A 20,852-nucleotide genomic window follows, 5' to 3' on the forward strand; every position below is an offset into this window, starting at 1 on the left:
GCGGAGGGGGGACCTTCCCAGGATTCTGCTGGTCCCGCCTTCAGGGCTATGAGGAGTGCTCTAGCCAAATCTTCTTTGGCTACCTCCACAGTTTCCCCAGCTCCTTCCCTACATTTGGAGACTGGGTCGTTGGCAGTTCCCCTGTCCGCAGACAGCGGAGCCCCTGGGCCTCAGGTTACCCCCGCTGGGGTTTCTCCCCCTCCTGGAGGTCCTTCTGAAGCCTCTTCGGAAGAACCTCCCAGGAAGAAAACGTGCAAGAGGAAGCACGTTGACTACCCTGACGAGTCTTTGACATCTGACACCGATCTCGATGATGCAGAGGGGTCCCCCAAGTCGTCCTCGGATGATGTCTCCTTTGCAGACATCCTGGAAGCCCTAAAACAACGAGGCGGCTGGCAGTCCAAACCTCCCTCTGCTGATGAGTCGGTGTTCCTGAAGGCCTTGGGCTCAGCCCTCCGCCTCCTGGGTGTCTCCGCCCTTGACGAGCTCTTGGATTTGATCTGTCGAAGGGCGTGGGAACACCCGGACTCTGTGGAACCGGTGCCCGCTCGTCCAAACAAATTTCTTCGGCACCCCAGATAGAGAGTTCCTTACGAAAGGTGTGGCTGTGGATGCTATGGTGGTGGCATCTGCTACACAGCAGGATGTAGCAGAGGCTTCTACGTCCGTCCATCCTCCTAATAAGGAGTCTAGGAGCATGGATCGGTACGGCAAGCGCACCCTAAGTTCAGCGGCCTTTCCCCTGAGGTCTTTGAACTACCGGACGCACTTTACGAGATTCCAGAGGGATCTGATTAAGGAGCTATCCGATACCCTCTTAGGTAACCTGCCTGAGGAGCTGGCCCAGACGGTTGGATCTCAGCTGGCTACAATGTCATCCATTTCGAACTCGTCCATGAGGCTCATTTCGTATGCGGCCGAAGGGGCGAGTAGAGCGGCGGGTACAGGCATTGCTCTACGGAGACAAGCCTGGCTCCGCCTGTGTCATTTCGCGGAGGCCTTCAAGTCTTCATTCGCCGAGGCCCCCTTTGATGGGTCCTCCCTGTTTGGGCCCAAGGTGAAAGACACACTTACCGCTGTGAACAGGAGGGTAAGACTCTGACTGCCGTGGGCACGATTTTCCACTCCCTTTCAGCCTTATCCCAAGGCTAAAGAGGAGGGAAGATGTGGTTCGGAGATCGCAGAAGTCTTACCCTCTCAGCAGGAAGGTTCCCCTCCAGAGGCAGAGGAGGGGGAAATTCATCAGGAAGATGCCGTCCCAGAGGCGGCAGAGGCCCCCGCAACACTGGAGACCGCGAGTCCTTTCGTGGCTCTTCAGCTTTTCATAGTCCCTGAGGGATTGCCCGACTGTGCTGCTCCGGAGCCAGTCGGGGTCGTTCAAGCACCTAAAGGCCTGGGAAGGGATCACTCAGGACCGATGGGTGCTTCGAATTATCGCCGGAGGTTACTCCATCCCATTCTGTTGTCCCCTCCCTCAGTCCAAAAGAATCCTGGACCCGCCACCCAGTCAACGGGATACCGCAGCCATAGAAATTTCAAAACTGCTGCAAAAAAGGAGCCATCCAACCGGTCCCCGCAGACCAGATCGGATTAGGGACTTACTCAAGATTCTTTTTGGTGCCAAAAAAGACCGGGGACTTGAGGCCCATTTTGGACCTAAGCAACCTAAACTGTTCAGTCAAGAAGTCCAAGTTCCGAATGGTCACTTTACAAACCATTCTCCCATTGTTGGAGAAAGGTGTTTGGATGTGCTCCATAGACCTCAAGGAAGCGTATTACCATATCAAAATACATCAAACGTCCAGGAGACACTTGCGCTTCAGCCTAGGAGGCAGTCATTTTCAGTTCCGTGCGCTGCCCTTTGGTCTCACCACAGCCCCCAGGGTGTTCACCAAATGCTTGGCAGTAGTAACTGCTCACTTGAGGAGTCTAGGATTCCAGGTGTTTCCGTACCTAGACGACTGGCTTCTAACTGCCACCTCCAAGCATCTACTTCTACGGAGCCTGCAAGCCACAACATCACTGGGCAATTCCCTCGGAATCACCTTCAATTGGCCAAAGTCAGTGTTACGGCCATCTCAAAGAATAAGATTCATAGGGGCAGAGATAGATTCAAACCAGATGCGGGTCTATCTACCTGCAGACAGAATTCAGATCATACAAAATCAGGTTCGAGCCTTACTCCCCAGGTCCAAAGCCCCAGCCAGAATGGTCTTGCAGCTATTGGGATCGATGTCTGTCACAGTTCTGCTAGTTCCCTTGGCAAGGTTACACATGAGAATCCTCCAGTGGCTTCTTTCAACTCAGTGGTCCTTTCAGGAACTCCCTCTCAATCATCTAATATGGATCACAGAATCTTGCAGACGGGACCTTCGCTGGTGGCTAGTGTCCTCCAATTTGGATCAGGGACGACCCTTTGTTCTTCCTCCGGCGGCCACTTTGACCACGGACGCCTCCCAGACGGGGTGGGGGGGCATTCCCTGGGCAGGTCAGTCCAGGGCAAATGGCATCCGGAAGAGACCTCTCTCCACATCAACATCCTAGAAATGAGGGCAGTACTCCTGTCCCTTCAAGCCCTTCACTATTACCTCCCTCAGGGCGTAATTGCTGTTCACTCAGACAACATGTCAGTTGTCTGGTACCTGAACAAACAGGGAGGGACCAGATCCTATCCTCTTTGCAGGGAAGCGATGAGGGTCTGGGAATGGGCAGTCTCGACCAAAAGCTTCCTAGTGGCTACTCACATACCGGGCAAATCCAATGTCATAGTCGACAGGTTGAGCAGAACCATCCTCTCTCCTCACGAATGGTCTCTGAACATGACTATTACAAGACAGATTTTCAGCGAATGGGGAGTTCCGTGCTGCGACCTCTTCGCGACTCCTCTGAATGCGAAGTGCAAAGATTTTTTCTTCCTAACCCCGGCTCCGGGGAAGAGCCCTATGGACGCGTTAGTCCATCCTTGGCCCACCGGCCTGCTTTATGCCTTCCCTCCAGTTCCTCTCCTACCCAGGGTAATTCAGAAGGCGTCTCTCTTAGGGAGCAAAATGATCTTAATTGCTCCTTACTGGCCTCGTCAAGTCTGGTTTCCCTATCTTCGGAAACATGCTCTGGAAGGTCCATGGTTCCTGGACCAGGTCCCAGACCTACTGATTCATCAGTCGGGACTACTACACCAGTCCCTACACACATTAAAATTGACGGCCTGGCTCCTCCTCTTCCGACCATAGTCAGGAGACATGCACTAGACCCAGATGTAGTGCACATATTGTCTTCAGCCCACAAGTCTACTACGAAGAAACTGTATTCTAGCAAATGGAAAAGGTTTGCTATCTGGGCTCAACTCCGGGCCTGGACCCCATTTCTACTCCGTGGCAGAAGTACTCAAGTTCCTGACCTCTCTTTTCAACCAAGGCTCTTCTGTCTCTACCATCAAAGTACAATTGGCAGCGATTTCTAATTTTCATGAATCCATAGACCCACCCTTAATGAGCAACAGGTTGTGTAAGACCTTCTTGAAAGGTGCTGCTCTATTAAGACCTCCGGTTTCTCATCCTGCACCTCCATGGGATCTCGATATAGTATTACGTGCCTTGACTTCTTCCCCTTTGAACCGGCAGCTACCTGTGATTTAAAGTTTCTATCATGGAAGACAGCTTTTCTAGTGGCAATTACTTCAGCCAGAAGGGTTTCAGAACTTCAAGCTTTGTCAGTGAAACCCCCGTACTTGGTTTTTCATACAGACAGGGTTTCCCTCAGACCAAATCCTTCTTTTGTTCCTAAAGTCTGTTCTACTTTATGCTTGCAACAGTCATTAGAGCTCCCAGTATTTTTTCCCAAAATACTCCAATAAAGCGGAATTTATTTTCCACACACTAGATGTCCACAGGCAGTTACGTTTTTATTTGGATAGGACCAAACAATCAAGGAAGACAGATCAGTTGTTTGTGTCCTTTGCAGAAAACAAATTGGACAACGCGGTCACAAAGGTCACTATTGCCAAATGGATCAGGGACTGTATTACTCAAGCTTATATTTATTCTAACAAAGAGCTTTCCACCTCTGTCAAGGCTCATTCTACAAGGGCTATGGCTACTTGGTAGCATTTCATTCTAAGCTTGCTATTAGTGACATTTGTGCTGCGGCTACATGGTCTTCCCCATACCTTCATTTCTCACTACAAATTAGATGTGGCATCTAGAGGACGAGCTTCATTTGGTTCCACAGTGCTCAGGAGTGTTTTCCAATGAGCCACCCGGGATTTAGGTGCTAGGACGCTGTCCCATCAGTCAGAATGTAGGCGAGATAGGATCACATAACATTTTTAGTTATGTACTCACCATAACTTCAGATGTTTGGGATCCATCTCGCCTACATTCCTAATAACCCACCCTCCTTCCCCCTTCCTTGGAGATCAGAGGATATCAGAAGGTCCGAATCCTGTTGTTTCATCTGAAACATCTAACAATGTTATATAATCAAGCTGTGCATGTGTGCATGAATGCGGACAAACAAGATCTGGGGGATTAGTGGTGGTGCATCCTGGGATAAAGATAGCTCAGCCAATTAGAGGCCTCGCTCTATAGCATAAACGTGCCGAGTCGGAGCCGAGGGATAGGCTCCGAGCCCATCAGTCAGAATGTAGGCGAGATGGATCCCAAACATCTGAAGTTATGGTGAGTACATAACTAAAAGTTAGACCCCTTGTCAGCTCCATTTTCGGTAGTTTTGGATTACTTATCACACCTTTTCCACTCTGGGGTGTCTGCCTCTACTATTCATGTGCATTTAGCTGCCATTTCGAATTTCCACATTGGTTTTCAGGATTCTTCACTCATGTCACGTAGGCTCTTTAAAATTTTCTTGAAGGGGGTTCTTCACCTAAAACCTCCCTTTAGAGAACCTGCCTCTACTATTCATGTGCATTTAGCTGCCATTTCGAATTCCCACATTGGTTTTCAGGATTCTTCACTCATGTCACGTAGACTGTTTAAAATTTTCTTGAAGGGGGTTCTTCACCTAAAACCTCCCTTTAGAGAACCTGTACAACCTTGAGATTTGGCCTAGGTCCTACATGCCCTAACAGCTCCCCCTTTGAACCTACATCTTCATGTGATTTAAAATATCTTTAGTGGAAAACTTTGCTTCTAACTGCAATCACATCGGCCAGATGCTTGTCAGAACTTCAAGCCTTATGCATCAAACGTTCCTATCTTATCTTTCGTAAGGATAGGGTATCACCGAGAACTAATTCTTCCTTTTTACCAAAAGTGGTGTCATAGCAGTCTATCAACCAATCTACTGACCTTCCAGTATTTTTTCCTAACCACTCTAACAGGGGAGAGTATTGCCTGCACTCCTTGGATGTTCATAGGCAAATACGATTTTATCTGGACAGAACAAATCTACCCGTAAATCAGACCAACTATTTCTGTTTTTTTTTTCTGTACCAAGACTAGGTTATCCTGTCTCAAAAGTTACATTGGCTTCATGGTTGAGAAATTGCATTACCTTTATCTACAACAAGAACAATGTCACCTTGCCTCACAGAGTGAAAGCACATTCTACAAGGTCTATGGCAACTTCAGCAGCTTTCCATGCTAAGGCTTCCCTCAGTGATATTTGCTCAACTGCGACTTGGACCAAACCTCATATCTTTATTCCTCATTACAAATTGGATTTGGCCTCCAGAGGTAGAGCTTCTTTTCGATCCGTGTTGCTCAGAAATGTCCTTCTATGAGGGCCACCCAGGGATACAGGTAGCTGGGGACTCTGTCCCATCAGTAAGGAATGAATGAAGATTAACATCATCAGATAAAGAAGTTATGTCTTAACATAACGTTCCATCTGTGTTGTTGATCTTCATTCATTCATTACTCCCCACCCTCCGTCCCCCTCCGGAGGTTCATGGTTGATCTCATATACTCCTTTATTGTAAGTCTGTTATGACCAGAGGTAGCCTCTACTTTTTTCTATCAACTTGCAAACTCGATCTGAGGTAACAGAAGCAGAGCATTCTGGGTAGGATCTTGGCTCGAGAGTTTTTGGCTGACGCAAGCTTGATATATGGCCAGCTCGGTTCCGAGGACAGAACCGATAACCCATCAGTAATGAATGAATGAAGATCAACAACACAGATGGAACGTTATGGTAAGACATTACTTCTTTTTCTTGGCTGCTAAAATTCATATAAAAGTCATATATATATATATATATATATATATATATATATATATATATATGTATATATATATATATATATATATATATACATATATAAATATGTATGTATATATATATATATATATATATATATGTATGTATGTATATATATATATATATATATATATATACAGATATAGATAAATGTGTATATATAAGGCTGCCATCTTTTACTTCTGCTCCCAGTAGCCACAGTAATCACAGACGACTCCAAGCTGGGGTGGGGTGTGGTGGGAATTTCTTGAGATGGATGATCCAAGGCATATGGTCCCCAGAAAAGACCAATTTACACATCAGTGTGCTAGAGATGAGAGCGAACCTCCTAGTGTTACAGGCCTTCCAGGTTGCCCTTTCTCTTGGGACGATTGTGATTCAGACTGACAGTATGTTTGTGGTTTGGTACATCAACAAACAGTGGGGGACTCAATCTTATCCACATTGTTGAAAGGCATTGAGAGTGTGGCAGTGGGCGATCTTCTCCAACTGCTTTCTTATGGCAATGCACATGCCTGGAAAATCAAGCAGGCTAGCAGACAAACTCAGCATGCCCATTCTGATAGTGGTCTCTCAATCAGTCAGCAGTGGAGAGGATTTTCCGTCAATGCATTCAACCTTTCTGTAGTCTCTTTGCATCTCCCCACAAGTGCAGCAGGTTCTTTTCCCTAATCCTCCCTCTGGGGTGTCAACAAGAGATTCTGTAGTCCACATTTTGCCCTTCAGTCTCCTTTACAATTATCCCCCAGTACCTCTAATTCCCAAATTCTTACAGATGGCACTTTGGTTGAAGAGCAGGAGTTGGTTATTGTTGTTACCCCTTTTTGGGCTCGTCAAGCGTGTTTCCCTTTCCTTTGATCTCACCTTTCACTATCCACCCTGGATACTGGACCCCAGTCCAGACCTTCTTTCTCATCCCACAGGGATGGATCATCCGCACATTACAGACCTGAAGCTGACCGCGTGGTTTCTGCAATCCACTGATAGTTAGACAGCCCAGGGTTTCCTCACCAGTCCACAGTCTTCCCACAAGGCCTCTACCAGGAAGGTTTACAAAAGTAAATGTTTGGGGCTCTGCAGGGAGAATTGGATCCCTTCACTGCTCCTGCTTTTGCTGTCCTGGAGTTTTTAACATCTATTTTTCAAGAAGGAGATAGTCCCTCTATTATCAAAGAGCAATTGGCAGCCATATCTAATTTTCATTCAGGCTAAAACTCTTTCGCATTAACTTCTTAAAAACTGTGCAAGGTATTTCTCAAAGGTACTTTCTTGCTTAGACCCCCAGTGAAGGACCCCACCCCTCCCTGGACTTGACAGTCGTGCTGCAAGGATTAACTCAGAAACCCTTTGAACCATCAGCTAAATCTGATTTAAAATTTTTATTCTAGAAAACTGCCTTTCTAGTGGCCATTACATCTGGGAGATGAGTTTCTGAACTCCAGGCTGTCTCTTCCAAATCTCTTTATCACATTTTTCACAAAGACAGGGATACCTTACAGACCAATCCATTCTTTCTGCCTAAAGTATCCCCAAAAACAAATATCAATCAAGCATTAATTTGCCTGTTTTCTTTCCCAATTGTGCTAACAAAGGAGAATATATACTCCATCTTTTGAATGTACATAGGCAACTACATTTTTATCGCCATAGAATAAAAGATTTCAGAAAGTCAGAGCAATTGTTTGTCCCTTTCTCCCCAGACAAATTGGGCTCATCAGTTTCTGAAATTACCGTAGCCAAATGGCTTTCTGATTGCATTCCCATTTGTTTACAGTCAGCAAGGCGTATCCCTGCCCAGGCCTCCTAAAGCACACTCCACCAGGTCCATGGCTACGTCCGCCTTTTGGTCTAGAACTTCTGTTGACAACATTTGTGGAGCAGCTACCTGTTTTAATGTTCATGCCATTATTGCTCATTACAAATTGGAGATGACTTCCAGGAGCAGGGGCTGCCTTTGGTTCTGCAGCACTCTGGAATATCCTTCTATGAGGGCCACCCAGGCCTCGTGCAGCTGGGGACTCTGTACCAGTAGTTGAAGGACAAATGAAAAGGGCAGTGTCAAATATTAAAGTTATGTACTCACTATAACTATGCATCTGTGTTGTCCATTTTTCATTCTTCCTCAATTCCCCACTCTCCATCCTCTGTTCCAGGTTTGAGCTCCAGTTCTGCTACTACTGGTCTTACTTTTGTCATAACCTCGGTTAGTTCTTCCTATGGCTTATAAGGCAGCAAACTCAATGTGAGCTGTAGCAGGTTGGCTGAGGCATTATGGATAGAGGGAGGAGCTTGAGAGTTGGATCCAAGAGTCTAGTAAATGTGTCCGAGTCGAATCTGACACCCAGTAGTTGAGGAAAAATGAAAGTGGACAACGCAGATGAATAGTTATGCTGAGTACATAACTTTAATTTTCTTTGTGATAACTTTTCTTAGCAGCTTAGTGTTCATTTATTAGTAGTTTGTTCAAGAATATGTGACAAATGATTCCCTGTGTTTTTTCCAGACAGTGATCTTTTATAGCAGTGCAGAAGTTAACCTTTACTTGATTGTTCAGCTCACCTAGTGAATGTTTCCATGATTTTTTCCTCCCAATATAATATTTCCTAGCAGCTCAGCATTTAGCTCAGTTAGTGAATGTTTGCCATTGTTTTTCCAGCCAGTAACCTTTCTTAGCAGCCTAGTGGACACTGTGTTTGTTTAGCTTAATTTATTTTATTTTTGTACCCTCTGTAGGAATAGCCCATTGGGTCCCCTACCTGCACCTTATTGGCATATTCATTCTTTCCATGGGTGAAAGCCAGGCATTGCTGAACTCAGTGACCCCTGCAGTCCATTTCTTCCTGTCTAGAAGACTTATGAGCCCATTAGTCCCCTTGAAATATAAGAGATGGGTGTGGGAGAGCTAACTGAATTCTAGTCCCATAGTGGCACCCCCCCTGCTGGCCTAACTATTCTCCCTGTAGGCAGATTGAGGACCTGCAGTAGCTGCCTGGTATGAGAGAACCATGCTTCGTACTTGCCTCTAGTGGCCTACTTCCCAAACTCAACAGTATACTCACTGCTGTAATATTGTCAGCCTGCACAGCATCATCTGTAAGTGATTATCTACTTGTAGATATTGCTAATGCAGCAGGCCAAGCTATGCCTCTCACCCCCTGAAGGATGGATAGATTGTCCTCAGACGGCCAAGCCTGTCCTCTCCTGACCTTCTACTCCAATGTTGTTAGTCAACCATGGGTCGCCTGGGTTGTAGTCAGGGCTTCATCTTAGTATGGCATGGGGCCAGCTCTGTGTTTTTGTGACAGTAAACTTTTTTAGCAGTGCATTATTTCTCACTGGCTTGTTCAGCTGACACACTGACTGTTTCCCTGCTTTTTTTCTCTGCAGTCTAACATGTGGTGTACAGAAAACATCAAAGGCCCTGGAAAACAAGGGAGACCTAGCTGATGATGTTCTTTCTTTGTCCCAGGTAAGCACCACATTCAGGTTTTGTTGTTGTACACTACCTCCCACATGGGTGGACATTTTCATATTCTGCCTGTTGTGTCGATTCTTTATTCTTCTGAATTCATTCTTGCTCCTTATTATAATGCATTATTGTGCATGCTATGTTTTACATTAATTGTTCCCATACTTTAATGCATTATGTGACAATTTAAGTATTTCGTTTTCATCATTGCCTCATACTTTAGTACAGTATTGTGCATTCTAGAGCTTTTACATCCATTATTGTCCTTTAAGGTCATGTATCATTCTGCATTTTAGGTGTGGCACATTCATTATTGCCCAAGTCATTAATGTATTATTGTGCAATCTACATATTTCACATTCATCATTGTCCCATACATTAATGTATTAAAGTTTATTTTATTTTAAATTTTACAGCAAGTTTTGGCCTTCTTGATCAGATGTCATATTCTGCCTGGAACAGTTTCCTGACATGGTTGGAGGATAGTGTACCATTCCATTCCAACACCACCTGTATTTGAAAAAGTACTAAGCCTTTTCTATAGGTGTGTTTTGGATCATTATTTTATTAATACAGAATGAATGTTAAAGTAATGTAAGAGAATAAAAAGATTAGAATGGGTGGATCCCTGACATACTTTTTGGGACCATAGGAGCACAGGCTAGGTAGGTACAGAATAGGGCACTCCAGCTTTCCCGTTCCTTTCCTTGAAACTTTCCCTGTATTCAGGTTATTTTCATTTGGGTGAACATGTGCGGTGACACTGCTGCAGCATGTGTATATCTTTGCACTTGTACAGTGACATTATTATAACATGTTTGCACCTTTGCACATAAATAATGACATCATCTTGGCAAAATTGTTTTTGTGCAGTATGTATTGCTGTTGTTAACTATCTACGATGTTCTTCATATTGATCACTACTGCAGTAGCCGTAGCTATATGGGTTATAATCTGCCAAGGATATAACAGCCGCCAGCTTCCAAAGCTTCAGGGAACCTTCCACGCACCCGACTGTCAAGCACCTCGAGCTGAGATGACTAAAATACAAGTTTGGGTGTGAAGACTTTCAGAGCTTTACTGCTGCTGAAGAGTACGCTTCTCTGAGACTTCTGAGGATTGACGGTCAGCTTGTGCTTTCCTTAGCTGGGCAGATAAGTTCACTTTAGGGAAAAAACTACTATTTTCTTATGCTTATTCATGTTTTGTTACTTTCCTTTTCAGAAAAGTTATTTTAAAGCTAGGAGTGTTGTGCTTTCACAAATTGTCTCAAGACTAACAAACTTCTAAATGGAGCATTAATTGTTTCAATTTAACAGTAGTGTTATCTAACTGATAAACTATTTTCTGTGAAAAAAATGTTTATTTTAAGGTTCTGGGCTGCCATAGTGTTTTTAAAGTACTATTTATTGTGTTTCTTCTGTCAAAAAAAGTAACTTTTGTGAACTGATAGTTTTACTGACATTGTTGCTTGTTTTCCCCAGGATAGAGGTACTTCCCATGGTCAGTCCTTCTTCCAGTCACAAATTGAAAAGTTAAGCAAACGGCCTTTGCTACCACAGCAGGCTAGTAATTTGTCTCAGCCACAGGTGGGTGACTCTGCTGTAGCCGTTTGTTGTATCTCAGACCACTCATCTTTTACCCCAGATCCCTCTGGTGTAGCACCTACAGCCACTATGGACCAGGGGTTTTCCATGTCCTCTGCGGCTGTTGGGGTCCCCAAAGTGGCCAAGGGAGAAACACTGTTCTCGGTACTGGGAGACGGAACAGGATAGGTTTCCCTGTTGTGTCAGAATGCTGTGCCCATCCCTGGGGAAGCAGTGGCTGCCATTAGTAACATGGTTGGCCTATTTTTCCTTACAAAGAGAAACAGAAAACCAAGCATGTATTTACTGGTCTTCAACTTTCTTTGGCTAGGAATAGTTTACTAGGACTGGCTCAGGGTTTGATTCAAGCTATTGATCCTTCTTGTAGAGTTGTTTCCAGTAAAAGAATGAGGGATGCTTTCTTTTCTGAAGAGATTCAAGATTCTGAATCTGAACAAGAAGGTGCAGGGATGGATTTAGGACATTGTCCTCAATTTTCTGATCCAGACTCAGAGGAGAGCATTCTTTTTGATTCGCCTTGTGGGGATTTCTTTTTCTCTGAGATTATTGCTAGAATGTCCCACTGTTTTCAAAGGGAGAACACTGAGGTTTCTCAGTCTGTCAAAAAATACTATGAGTTGTTACAGAAGGAGTTTCCAGAACCTACACCCCTTCCTCCTGTCTTGTCTGCTTTAGAGGATTTGTGTCTTACTGCCTGCAAGTTTCCTGATAGTGAGCCAGGTGTTCCTAAAAAAGCAGATAGGATGTATAAAGTTCCTCAGTCTTTTAAATTTTTATTCACTGTTCATAAACATGACCCAGCAGCTATAACCTTAGTTGACTTATTTGCTTAGTTAATTCCAATCATAGTGTTTCTAATAAGGATCAGAGCATAAAGAATTAGTCCAGATAAAATCACTTTAGTGTACAGATCTAGGAGACTATCTCTGATACCCTCCCTGGGGGAGAAATAAAGACAGAGAGTCTATCTACCTACTTAACTGAATTAACTACTGGAAACTTCAACAAGGTGTCTTTATTCCTCCCACAGGGAGGGTATCAGAGAGTCTCCTAGATCTGTACGCTAAAGTGATTTTTATCTGGACTAATCCTTTATATTCTGTTTCTTATTAGTCCTCTCACCCTTTGGGTCATAGGTGGGATACAAGACTTCATTCGAGCCCTCTGAATTACATCTGATTTCTAATAAGGATGGTTCATAGGTTGATACTAGGCTATCTGCCCTAGGGCACTTATAAGCCTAGCCAGAGTGTGTTTGGCTTTTGCCACCCTTTTAGATTAGTTAACTGTTCCTCTGTATAGTAGGTCACAGAAGGTAGCCATATTAAGGTTAGTTTACTGTACCTCTGTCTAGCAAGGACACAGAAGAGATCCCAGGGGTAAACTTACGGTCTCCCATCCACTCGTCAAGATTTCTCTTGAATAGGGTCAGTGAGGGGCTCTGCCTAACATGGATTGGGATTTTGTTCCATAGTGAGGGGAGCCTCTGGGATATGAAGCTGTCCCTCCAGCATGTCCTATTTATTTCTGTGCTGAGGTTCAAGTCCCTGGAGCTTGTAGCTCTAAGGGATTTGGATTTCTTGAGGTGGAGCTTGTCCATTAATTCTGGGTTGGACATGGCTTTATACGTCAGACACAGATCGCCTCTGAGTAGGCGGTACGCAACTGAGTAGAGATGGAGTTTCTTTAGCTGAAGTGCATAGGGCATCTGTTTGAGTCCCTTGATCCTCTTGCTGAGGTACTTTTGGGGTCTTTCCAATTGCTGCAGGTGTCGGGTAAGGTACATCCCGAATGGGGCATTGTATTCAATTATGGGCCTGATAAGTGATGAGTAGAGGGGCACAATGACCTCTCTTGATCTAGATGTGAACCCTTTCGTGATAAGGTGGGCTATATAGAAGGTCTTTCTGACTACTTTGGCAACGTGATTGTCAAATGAGAGATTACTATCTACTTGGGCCCCCAAGTCCCTAATTACTTCTTCTGTACTTAATGGATTACCACCTATGTGGTAATTTGTGGGCACTTTGTTTTTCCCAAAGGGGATGACAATGCACTTTTTGGCATTTAGCTTTAGGCCATGGCTCTGGCACCAGTTATCTGTCTCTATGAGAAACTTTTGGAGGATGCTCGTGTCAGCCGGAGAGTCGATTATGGCACCTAGTTTGCAGTCGTCTGCGAACTTTGTCAGCCATAGTCCACCTGTGTTAGCCTGTACCTCGGAGAAATATATACCAAATTATTGCTAGGTATGGGGGGAAAGTATACTTCAGCATCTTTGAATTTAGAATTTTAAATTGTCAGGTTCTGACATACTATGAAAGTATGAGGAACGTTTTATCTACAGTTTTTTTCTTGTGAAGGAAAATCTGCTTTAAATAACTTTAGATGTTCATCGTGTTTCACTGTTGCAGTCATGACTGTAGGGTTCTCCCCTGCCGGCAGGCAGCCCTCGGTCGGACAGAATCCCAAAGTCTGGGTCCGGCGTCGGCTGTTCAGCCATGCTCCCTGATGTCAGAGCGCCAGGAGTACAAAGCTGACAGCCGACACCATCTTCTCCAGTCTTTCTTGCCGTGCGGTGATAGCAGTTCGCAAGTGCCGGTCGGCTGACTCCTGACGAATTTTTCTGATATACTTCAGTCCGAAGATTTTCTTCTCCACTCAAAGCTAAGTACCCCATTGGGGAAACTTTTTTCTTGCTCCACTCTGATGTCAGAAAAAGTTAATAATTGTATTTCATGTGGGAAGCAAATACCTCATAAGGATTTTCATTCTTACTGTATTCCTTGCTTAGGCCCTGACCCCGACGTAGCTAGTTGTCGGTTTTGTGCTAGATTCAATCAACGTACAATTAAGCAAAGGTACGATTTTGCTTTTCATTACTTCGGTAGGCGCTTTAACTACAAAATGTCGTCGGATACGGTCCCGGCTACCAGAGTTCACAAACGTCACAAGGATAAAGACAGGCCTCCGAGGTCCAAATCTGATGATAGCACACAAGCACAGCTTCCGGTTCGGCCGTCGTCAGTGAAGCGCTTTTGCAGCCCCTGTCGTCGGCCATTTCAGAACCGACAGCCGAAACGGACTCTCATGAGGAGCCAACAAGCCCTTTAAATATTTTTGTTGCAGGACCTTCGGACAATGCTCCTTCGGATGGGTCTGGAGCCGCTGTGCAGGTACTGGCTTCCGAAGGGGTTTTCAGGCCTACTCAGCTACCATTAAAGGCAAAGACAAAGGCAAAGACTCCTTCTAAATCAAAGACTTCAACACAGGCCTCTTCTGAACTGGCTCCCAAGTCACAGAAACAGTTACTCAAGATGGCGGAGGATTTACTTACTATGATTAGGGGTTCACATCCCCCTCCAGACAAAAGGCCAAGGCAGGATGTTTACTATGATTCCTCTGATCAGGCTTCTGTTTCCTCAGTTTCTTCTTCTGATCAGGAATATTCTTTCCCTCCTTATGAGGCTTCTGATGCTGAAGAATCCATTCCTTCAGCTTCTCCCCCTGAGGATTTCTCTTTTGGGGAAACTTTGCATGAAATGAGGGAACATTTCCACTGGGAAGGACAGGAGTATTCGGAATCCAAGAAAAGACTGAGGGATTTTCTTCTTCTTCCCCAATATAGACCCCTGGCTATTCCTCCTGTTTTGGATATTGTGGATGATGCCTTTTCGGAGGCTAACTTAACCCCTGACTCTTTTCCTCCTGCTCCTGTTAAGCCTGATAGATACTACAGGGTTCCTGATTCCCATCAGTTTTTATACAAGAACCCTTCTGCTGACCCTGAAACCATTTCTCAGGGTCCTAAGGGAGTTAAGGCCGCTTCTGCCAAAAATCCCATTCCTACTGAAAAGGATTCTCGATCCTTAGCAAGATGGGGCAAAAAGGTGTACGCTTCTGCTACTTTGTCCATTAGGGCTTTAAACTGTCAGTTTCATATGCTTAAATACCAGCAATTTCTCTTGTCTGTCTTAAAACAAAAGCTTACTCCCATTTCTGCCTGTGCAGATGATAAGGAATTACATAACTTATTAGCATGCCACTGAACAGGTTGGTAAGCATGGTTTACACTGTGGATTTGATGCCTTGGAGGCTTCTTGTAGGGCTGCGGCCTCTGGCACAGTCATTAGAAGGCATGCATAGCTAAAGGAACAAAATTTACCTGAACAAGTAAAGGCTAAATTATTGGATGCTCCTGTTCAGCATAATGTTCTGTTTGGATCAAAAGCTGAAGAGGTGATTAAAAATATGGAGGATAAGGCGAAATCCATGCAAACAGTTAAAGATTTCTTACAAATACAGCCACCTAGATTTAGCAGAAATTGGTCCTTTCCCACTTCAGACAGGCCTCAGAGGGGTAGATATAGATGCTCCAGAGGGAGGCCTCAAACACAAGCTGCTTATAGACCAAGACAGTGGACTGCTTCCACCCCTAGGGGAGGAGAGGACAGGTCACAGTCTCAAAGGAAACAAACTCAATGACTCCTTCTGTTGGTCTACAGGAACTTCTTGCCTGGAAGCCCCTCTCGGAGGAAAACTCTCTCTTTTTTATCAAAATTGGACTCAAATAACCCAAGACAAATGGGTTTTGGATGTGGTTTTAAGAGGTTACAAATTCCACTTTCATACCTTGCCAAGGCCAAGCGGAAGGCCAGACCTTCCAAAACATCAATGGACAGAGGCCTTAAACCAGGTGGAAGCTCTTTTGGCTATGAATGCCATAGAACTGGTTCCTCTTTCAGAGATGGGAAAAGGTTTTTACTCAAGGCTCTTTCTAGTCCCTAGGAAGCAAAACTCATGGAGACCCATTCTGGATCTGTCGGTCTTGAACACCTTTCTAGAGATTCCAAAATTCAAGATGCTTACTCTACAGCAGCTACTTCCAATGCTGTCCAAAGATGCATGGATGGTAACTATGGATTTAAAGGAGGCATATTTACACATTCCCATCAGGCAGGATCGCAGAAAATACCTCAGGTTCAAGGCCGGATCGAGGCACTTTCAATTCTCTATGCTGCCCTTTGGATTGTCTACTGCGCCCAGGGTCTTCACCAAATGCCTAGCTCCAATAGTAGCTTACTGCAGACTCAAGGGAATTCAGATTTACCCTTATCTGGACGATTGTCTAATTCAGGCAGACAGCAAGGATGTCTTACTCCAGCATCTAGAATTTGTACAGAACCTCCTCAAGTTCCTGGGATTCTCTGTAAACATAAAAAAGTCAAATTTGACACCATCACAACAGATAACTTTTCTGGGTGCACTTCTAAACACCACAACTCAGATGGCATTTCTGACATCCGAAAAACAATTACAGCTGGCTTCAACTTTCAGAACCTTGGCAACTCTAACTCAACTATCTGCAAGGAAATTCCTGCAGGCTTTGGGTTACATGGCCTCCTGCATCCTTCTCGTACCATATGCAAGACTACACATGAGGAAAATACAGTGGTACCTAAAAAGTGTATGGTCTCAGCATTGCCACAGTTTAGACATACTGATCTCCGTCCTTCCTTGCCTTCAAAAGGAATTTCTTTGGTGGTCCAGGGCATGTGCTCTAAACAAAGGGAAACCCTTCCGTCTGCCTCCTGCCACTCAGATTCTTACCATGGATGCCTCGGAGTATGCTTGGGGATCCCATTTTCAGGGCAATTGTTTGCAGGGCCTTTGGACAAAGGATCAGAAGCACCTGCATATCAACTTAAAGGAAATGTTAGCCGTTCAGAAAGCTCTGTTGGCCTTCAGGAATCTTTTACAACCAGGACAACTGCTAATACGGACAGACAACACCACAGTTATGTGGTACATAAACAAGCAAGGGGGATCTCATTCCTACCCCCTTTGCAGACTAGCCATGGATCTATGGAACACAGCTCTAGCTTGCAATCTGGATCTTCAAGCTCAGTTTCTACCAGAGAAACAAAACTTCCTGGCAGACAGTCTGAGCAGAAACCTTTCGGATCCACACGAGTGGATGCTGGACACCAAAATATTCAGGATGATAACAGCAGTCTGGGGATGTCCTCACATAGACCTCTTTGCATCCCATCTCAGTCATCAACTACAGAATATTTGCACCAGGACTTTCCACAGAGAAGCTTGGAAAGTGGACGCCCTGTCATTCAGTTGGAGGAACCTCTCGGGATATGCCTTTCCGCCTCTTCCTCTTCTTCCACGGGTTTTATTGAAGATAAAACAGGACAAGCCCAAGATGATAATCTTGCTGGCTCCAAATTGGCCTCGGCAGTTTTGGTATCCAACTGCCTGGAGCCCCCTTGGGTTTTACCTCAGTCTCCGAACCTTCTGTCCCAACATCAGGGTCAGGTTCTACACTCTCATGTCAGAACTCTCAGCCTGGTGGCCTGGTTAATCCAGGGCCTTTGATTTCTTCTTTACTGCCCAAGCAGGTTATGGATATCATTTTAGAAGCCAGACGTCCTAGCACTAGAAAATCTTATGCAGGAAAATGGAAAAGATTTTGTTCCTGGATGCAGGCTCAGGATACTGATCCTCTTCTTCCTAACGTTACTTTAATTTTACTTTACTTGACAGGTCTCTTACATAAGGGTCTCTCTTTCTCTTCCATTAAGATACATGCCTCTGCTATTTCTGCTCATTATAATACAGATCCTCCCATCTTTTCCCATCAGCTCATGAGACAGTTTCTCAGAGGAGCTAAGAATTTAAGACCCCCTAGATCTCCTCCCATTCCTGCCTGGGATCTCAACTATGTTTTGGAAAAACTAACCTTGCCTCCTTTTGAGCCTGCTGCCTCTTCTGACATCAAGTTTTTATCTTGGAAGACAGCTATCCTGTTAGCCCTAACCTCTGCCAGGAGAGTTTCAGAGTTACAAGCTCTTATGGATGTGGAACCTTATATTATTTTTCATCACGACAGGGTATCTTTGAGGACTAATCCTACCTTCATGCCTAAGGTGGTTTCCAAAGTGGCTTTAAATCAAACTATCCACTTGCCAACCTTTTTCCCCACTCCTCAAAATAAAGGGGAAAGGATCTTACATTCCTTGGATGTACACAGACAACTACGTTTTTACCTGAACAGAACCAAGGACATCAGAACAATTGGTTTCTTATGCTTCAAGTTCCCAAGGTAAAGCCATTTCAAAACAGACCATTTCTAAATGGATTGCTCATGGAATCAGATTTTGTTATTCTCACCATGGAAAGCAGATCCCAGGGAGTATACAGACTCATTCCACCAGAGCTGCTGCCACTTCTGCGGCCTTCCTCAGGGGAGTTCCTACCAAGGACATTCTGGAAGCTGCAACTTGGAGTTCAGTGCATACTTTTTCTAAGCACTACAATCTACCTCTCTACTCTAAGTCTAGGGCAGGCTTTGCCTCTGCAGTCTTGCAGGGCCTTTTAGCCGCCCCTTCCTCTTTATGACCACCTCCCTTTCTTTCAGCTTTGGGATTCTACCCTACAGTCATGACTGCAACAGTAAAACACGATGAACATAGTACAGTTGTGTACACCTACCATAAATGTAGATGTTCGAGTGTCTTCACTGTTGCAGTCTGGGTTTCCCTCCCTCCTGTCCCCTCTTATTTTTACTTTTGTGTTTTTCCTTTTTTCACCATTCTTCTGAGGTGTATTTGCAAAGGTTGTGGGACCTTTTTCATTTTGGGACTCCTGACATCTGGGGCAAGAAAAACTGGAGAAGATGGCGTCGGCTGTCAGCTTTGTACTCCTGGCGCTCTGACGTCAGGGAGCATGGTTGAACAGCTGACGCCGGACCCAGACTTTGGGATTCTGGCCAACCGAGGGCTGCCTGCTGGCAGGGGAGAACCCTACAGTCATGACTGCAACAGTGAAGACACTCGAACATCTACATTTATGGTAGGCGTACACAACTGTACTTTTCCTCTATTGCATAGATCACTACTCATTGTTTGCAATGTGTACGACTGTTGATACCCCTTCCAGGGCTATGGCCACTGCTACTTTTTTAAGGAGGTTTGCATGGCTGCATTGTCAGAACCTTCTAGATGTTACAAATGAGATTTTAAATTCCCCCTTGGGTAGAGATTTAGTGTTCAGCCCCTCTTCTGCACAGGTAATCAAAAAGTGTGATGAAAGGGCAAGTTAGTCCAGGGAATCTCTAAGATTTTCCAGCCCTCCTTTTCTAACTTGTCCAAAGGATTTTCTTTCTCCCCCTCCATTTTTGGCAGAAAACAGAATGAGTAGTCTGAACAGAATTCAGGTAAACAGACTTTTAAAAAAGAAGAAATGGCGATGGGGGTTCCAAAAAGAGCTCTGTAAGCTTCCAAAACCAAGGACAGTCCAAAATGTCTGAATGACTGTTCAAAAGAACTTCTGACCCATTCCCAGCACAGTCTGTTTTTTTCTTCCAGAAAGTCTGAATCACCATTTTTTCTTTGGCAACAGACGGTTTCAGACAACTAGGGTTTGAAAATCATTCATTAAGGTTACAGTTGGCAGTGGGAGGATTTTCTTCCTTCCAGAGGGTCATTCCTAATCCTCCAGGTCAGACTGTTTTGTTTCCACTGGTTCTTCATCACTTGCTGTTCCAAGGAGTGAAAGAACCACTTATTTCCTCCCAGGAGAGGGAAGGGCTTTTATTCAGGGATGTTCATAGTGCCAAAGAAAGAAAATGCTTGGAGACCAGTTCTGGATCTTTCTTTCCTAAACCTGTTTGTGATAGCGCCCAAATTCAAAATGATGCCACCTCACAGCCCTTTACCTCTTCTTCCTCTTTCAAGCTTCTGGTAACACTAGACTAAAAGATGGTTATCACTGAATGCCTAGTCTTCCAAACTTCAGATGTTTCTTAAAATTTTGTGTGTCTGGATCACATTATCAGCTCTCCGCCTGACCCTTTGGATTATCCACTGCACCAAGAGTGTTCACAGAGTGTCTAGCTCCAGTTGTAACTCATTGCAGGCTACAGGATATTAGTATTTTTTCCATATTTAGATGGCTTGCTCATCTTTGCAGTCTTTTTAAACTGTATGGAATCTCTGTCTCTTGGGTGAGAGATCTCTTACACAAGCTGGGATTTCAAGAGAACATTCAAAAGTCTTTCTTGACTGATCATGTTTCTGGGATGTCAGCTATACACCTCAGTTCAAAACATTTTTCTTCTGCAGTTAAAAGTAGATCTATTTTAAAAAGTTTTCCTCTCAGGTTTCAGTCACTGTGAGGGAATACCTCAGGATTTTAGGTATCATGCACTGATTATCTTAGTCTCACCTTTGAACTTTGTTTTCCTACTTTTCATTTATTTCAGGCTACTCTGTACTAGACCAGGTTTTGCTGAGTCCCTTAATATTCTCTCTATTCCTTAAATGTCTTCTCTGTTGCAGTGTCATCTGCATATAGTCTTACATACCATCCTTGTACCTCTACAGTGTCACCTAAATGCATATTAAAAAGGACTGCTCATATAAAGGAGAACCAGTGCTAGTAGTGACCCCTGTGGGCTAGCACTGGTGACTCCCATTTCCTCACAACAGTCATAATTTAGCACAACTGTCATTGACTTATGGCCAGGTTTTCTAGGTTACTGCCTCATC

At 44.5% G+C, this 20,852-nt stretch overlaps 1 protein-coding gene across 1 annotated transcript in view; it reads left to right on the forward strand.

Annotated features, from left to right (window-relative positions):
* BRME1 (break repair meiotic recombinase recruitment factor 1) overlaps window positions 1-20,852 on the forward strand; it is a 907,620-nt gene that overhangs the window by 237,279 nt on the left and 649,489 nt on the right. Inside the window, exon 3 of the mRNA XM_044057727.1 lies at window positions 9,604-9,685. Within this exon, the coding sequence (XP_043913662.1) occupies window positions 9,604-9,685 (82 nt within the window). The remainder of the gene's footprint in view (window positions 1-9,603; window positions 9,686-20,852) is intronic.

This window comes from Protopterus annectens, chromosome 15.part0 (assembly GCF_019279795.1).
Source record: "Protopterus annectens isolate FY-2018-M chromosome 15.part0, PAN1.0, whole genome shotgun sequence".
NCBI classification, from domain to species: domain Eukaryota; kingdom Metazoa; phylum Chordata; order Ceratodontiformes; family Protopteridae; genus Protopterus; species Protopterus annectens.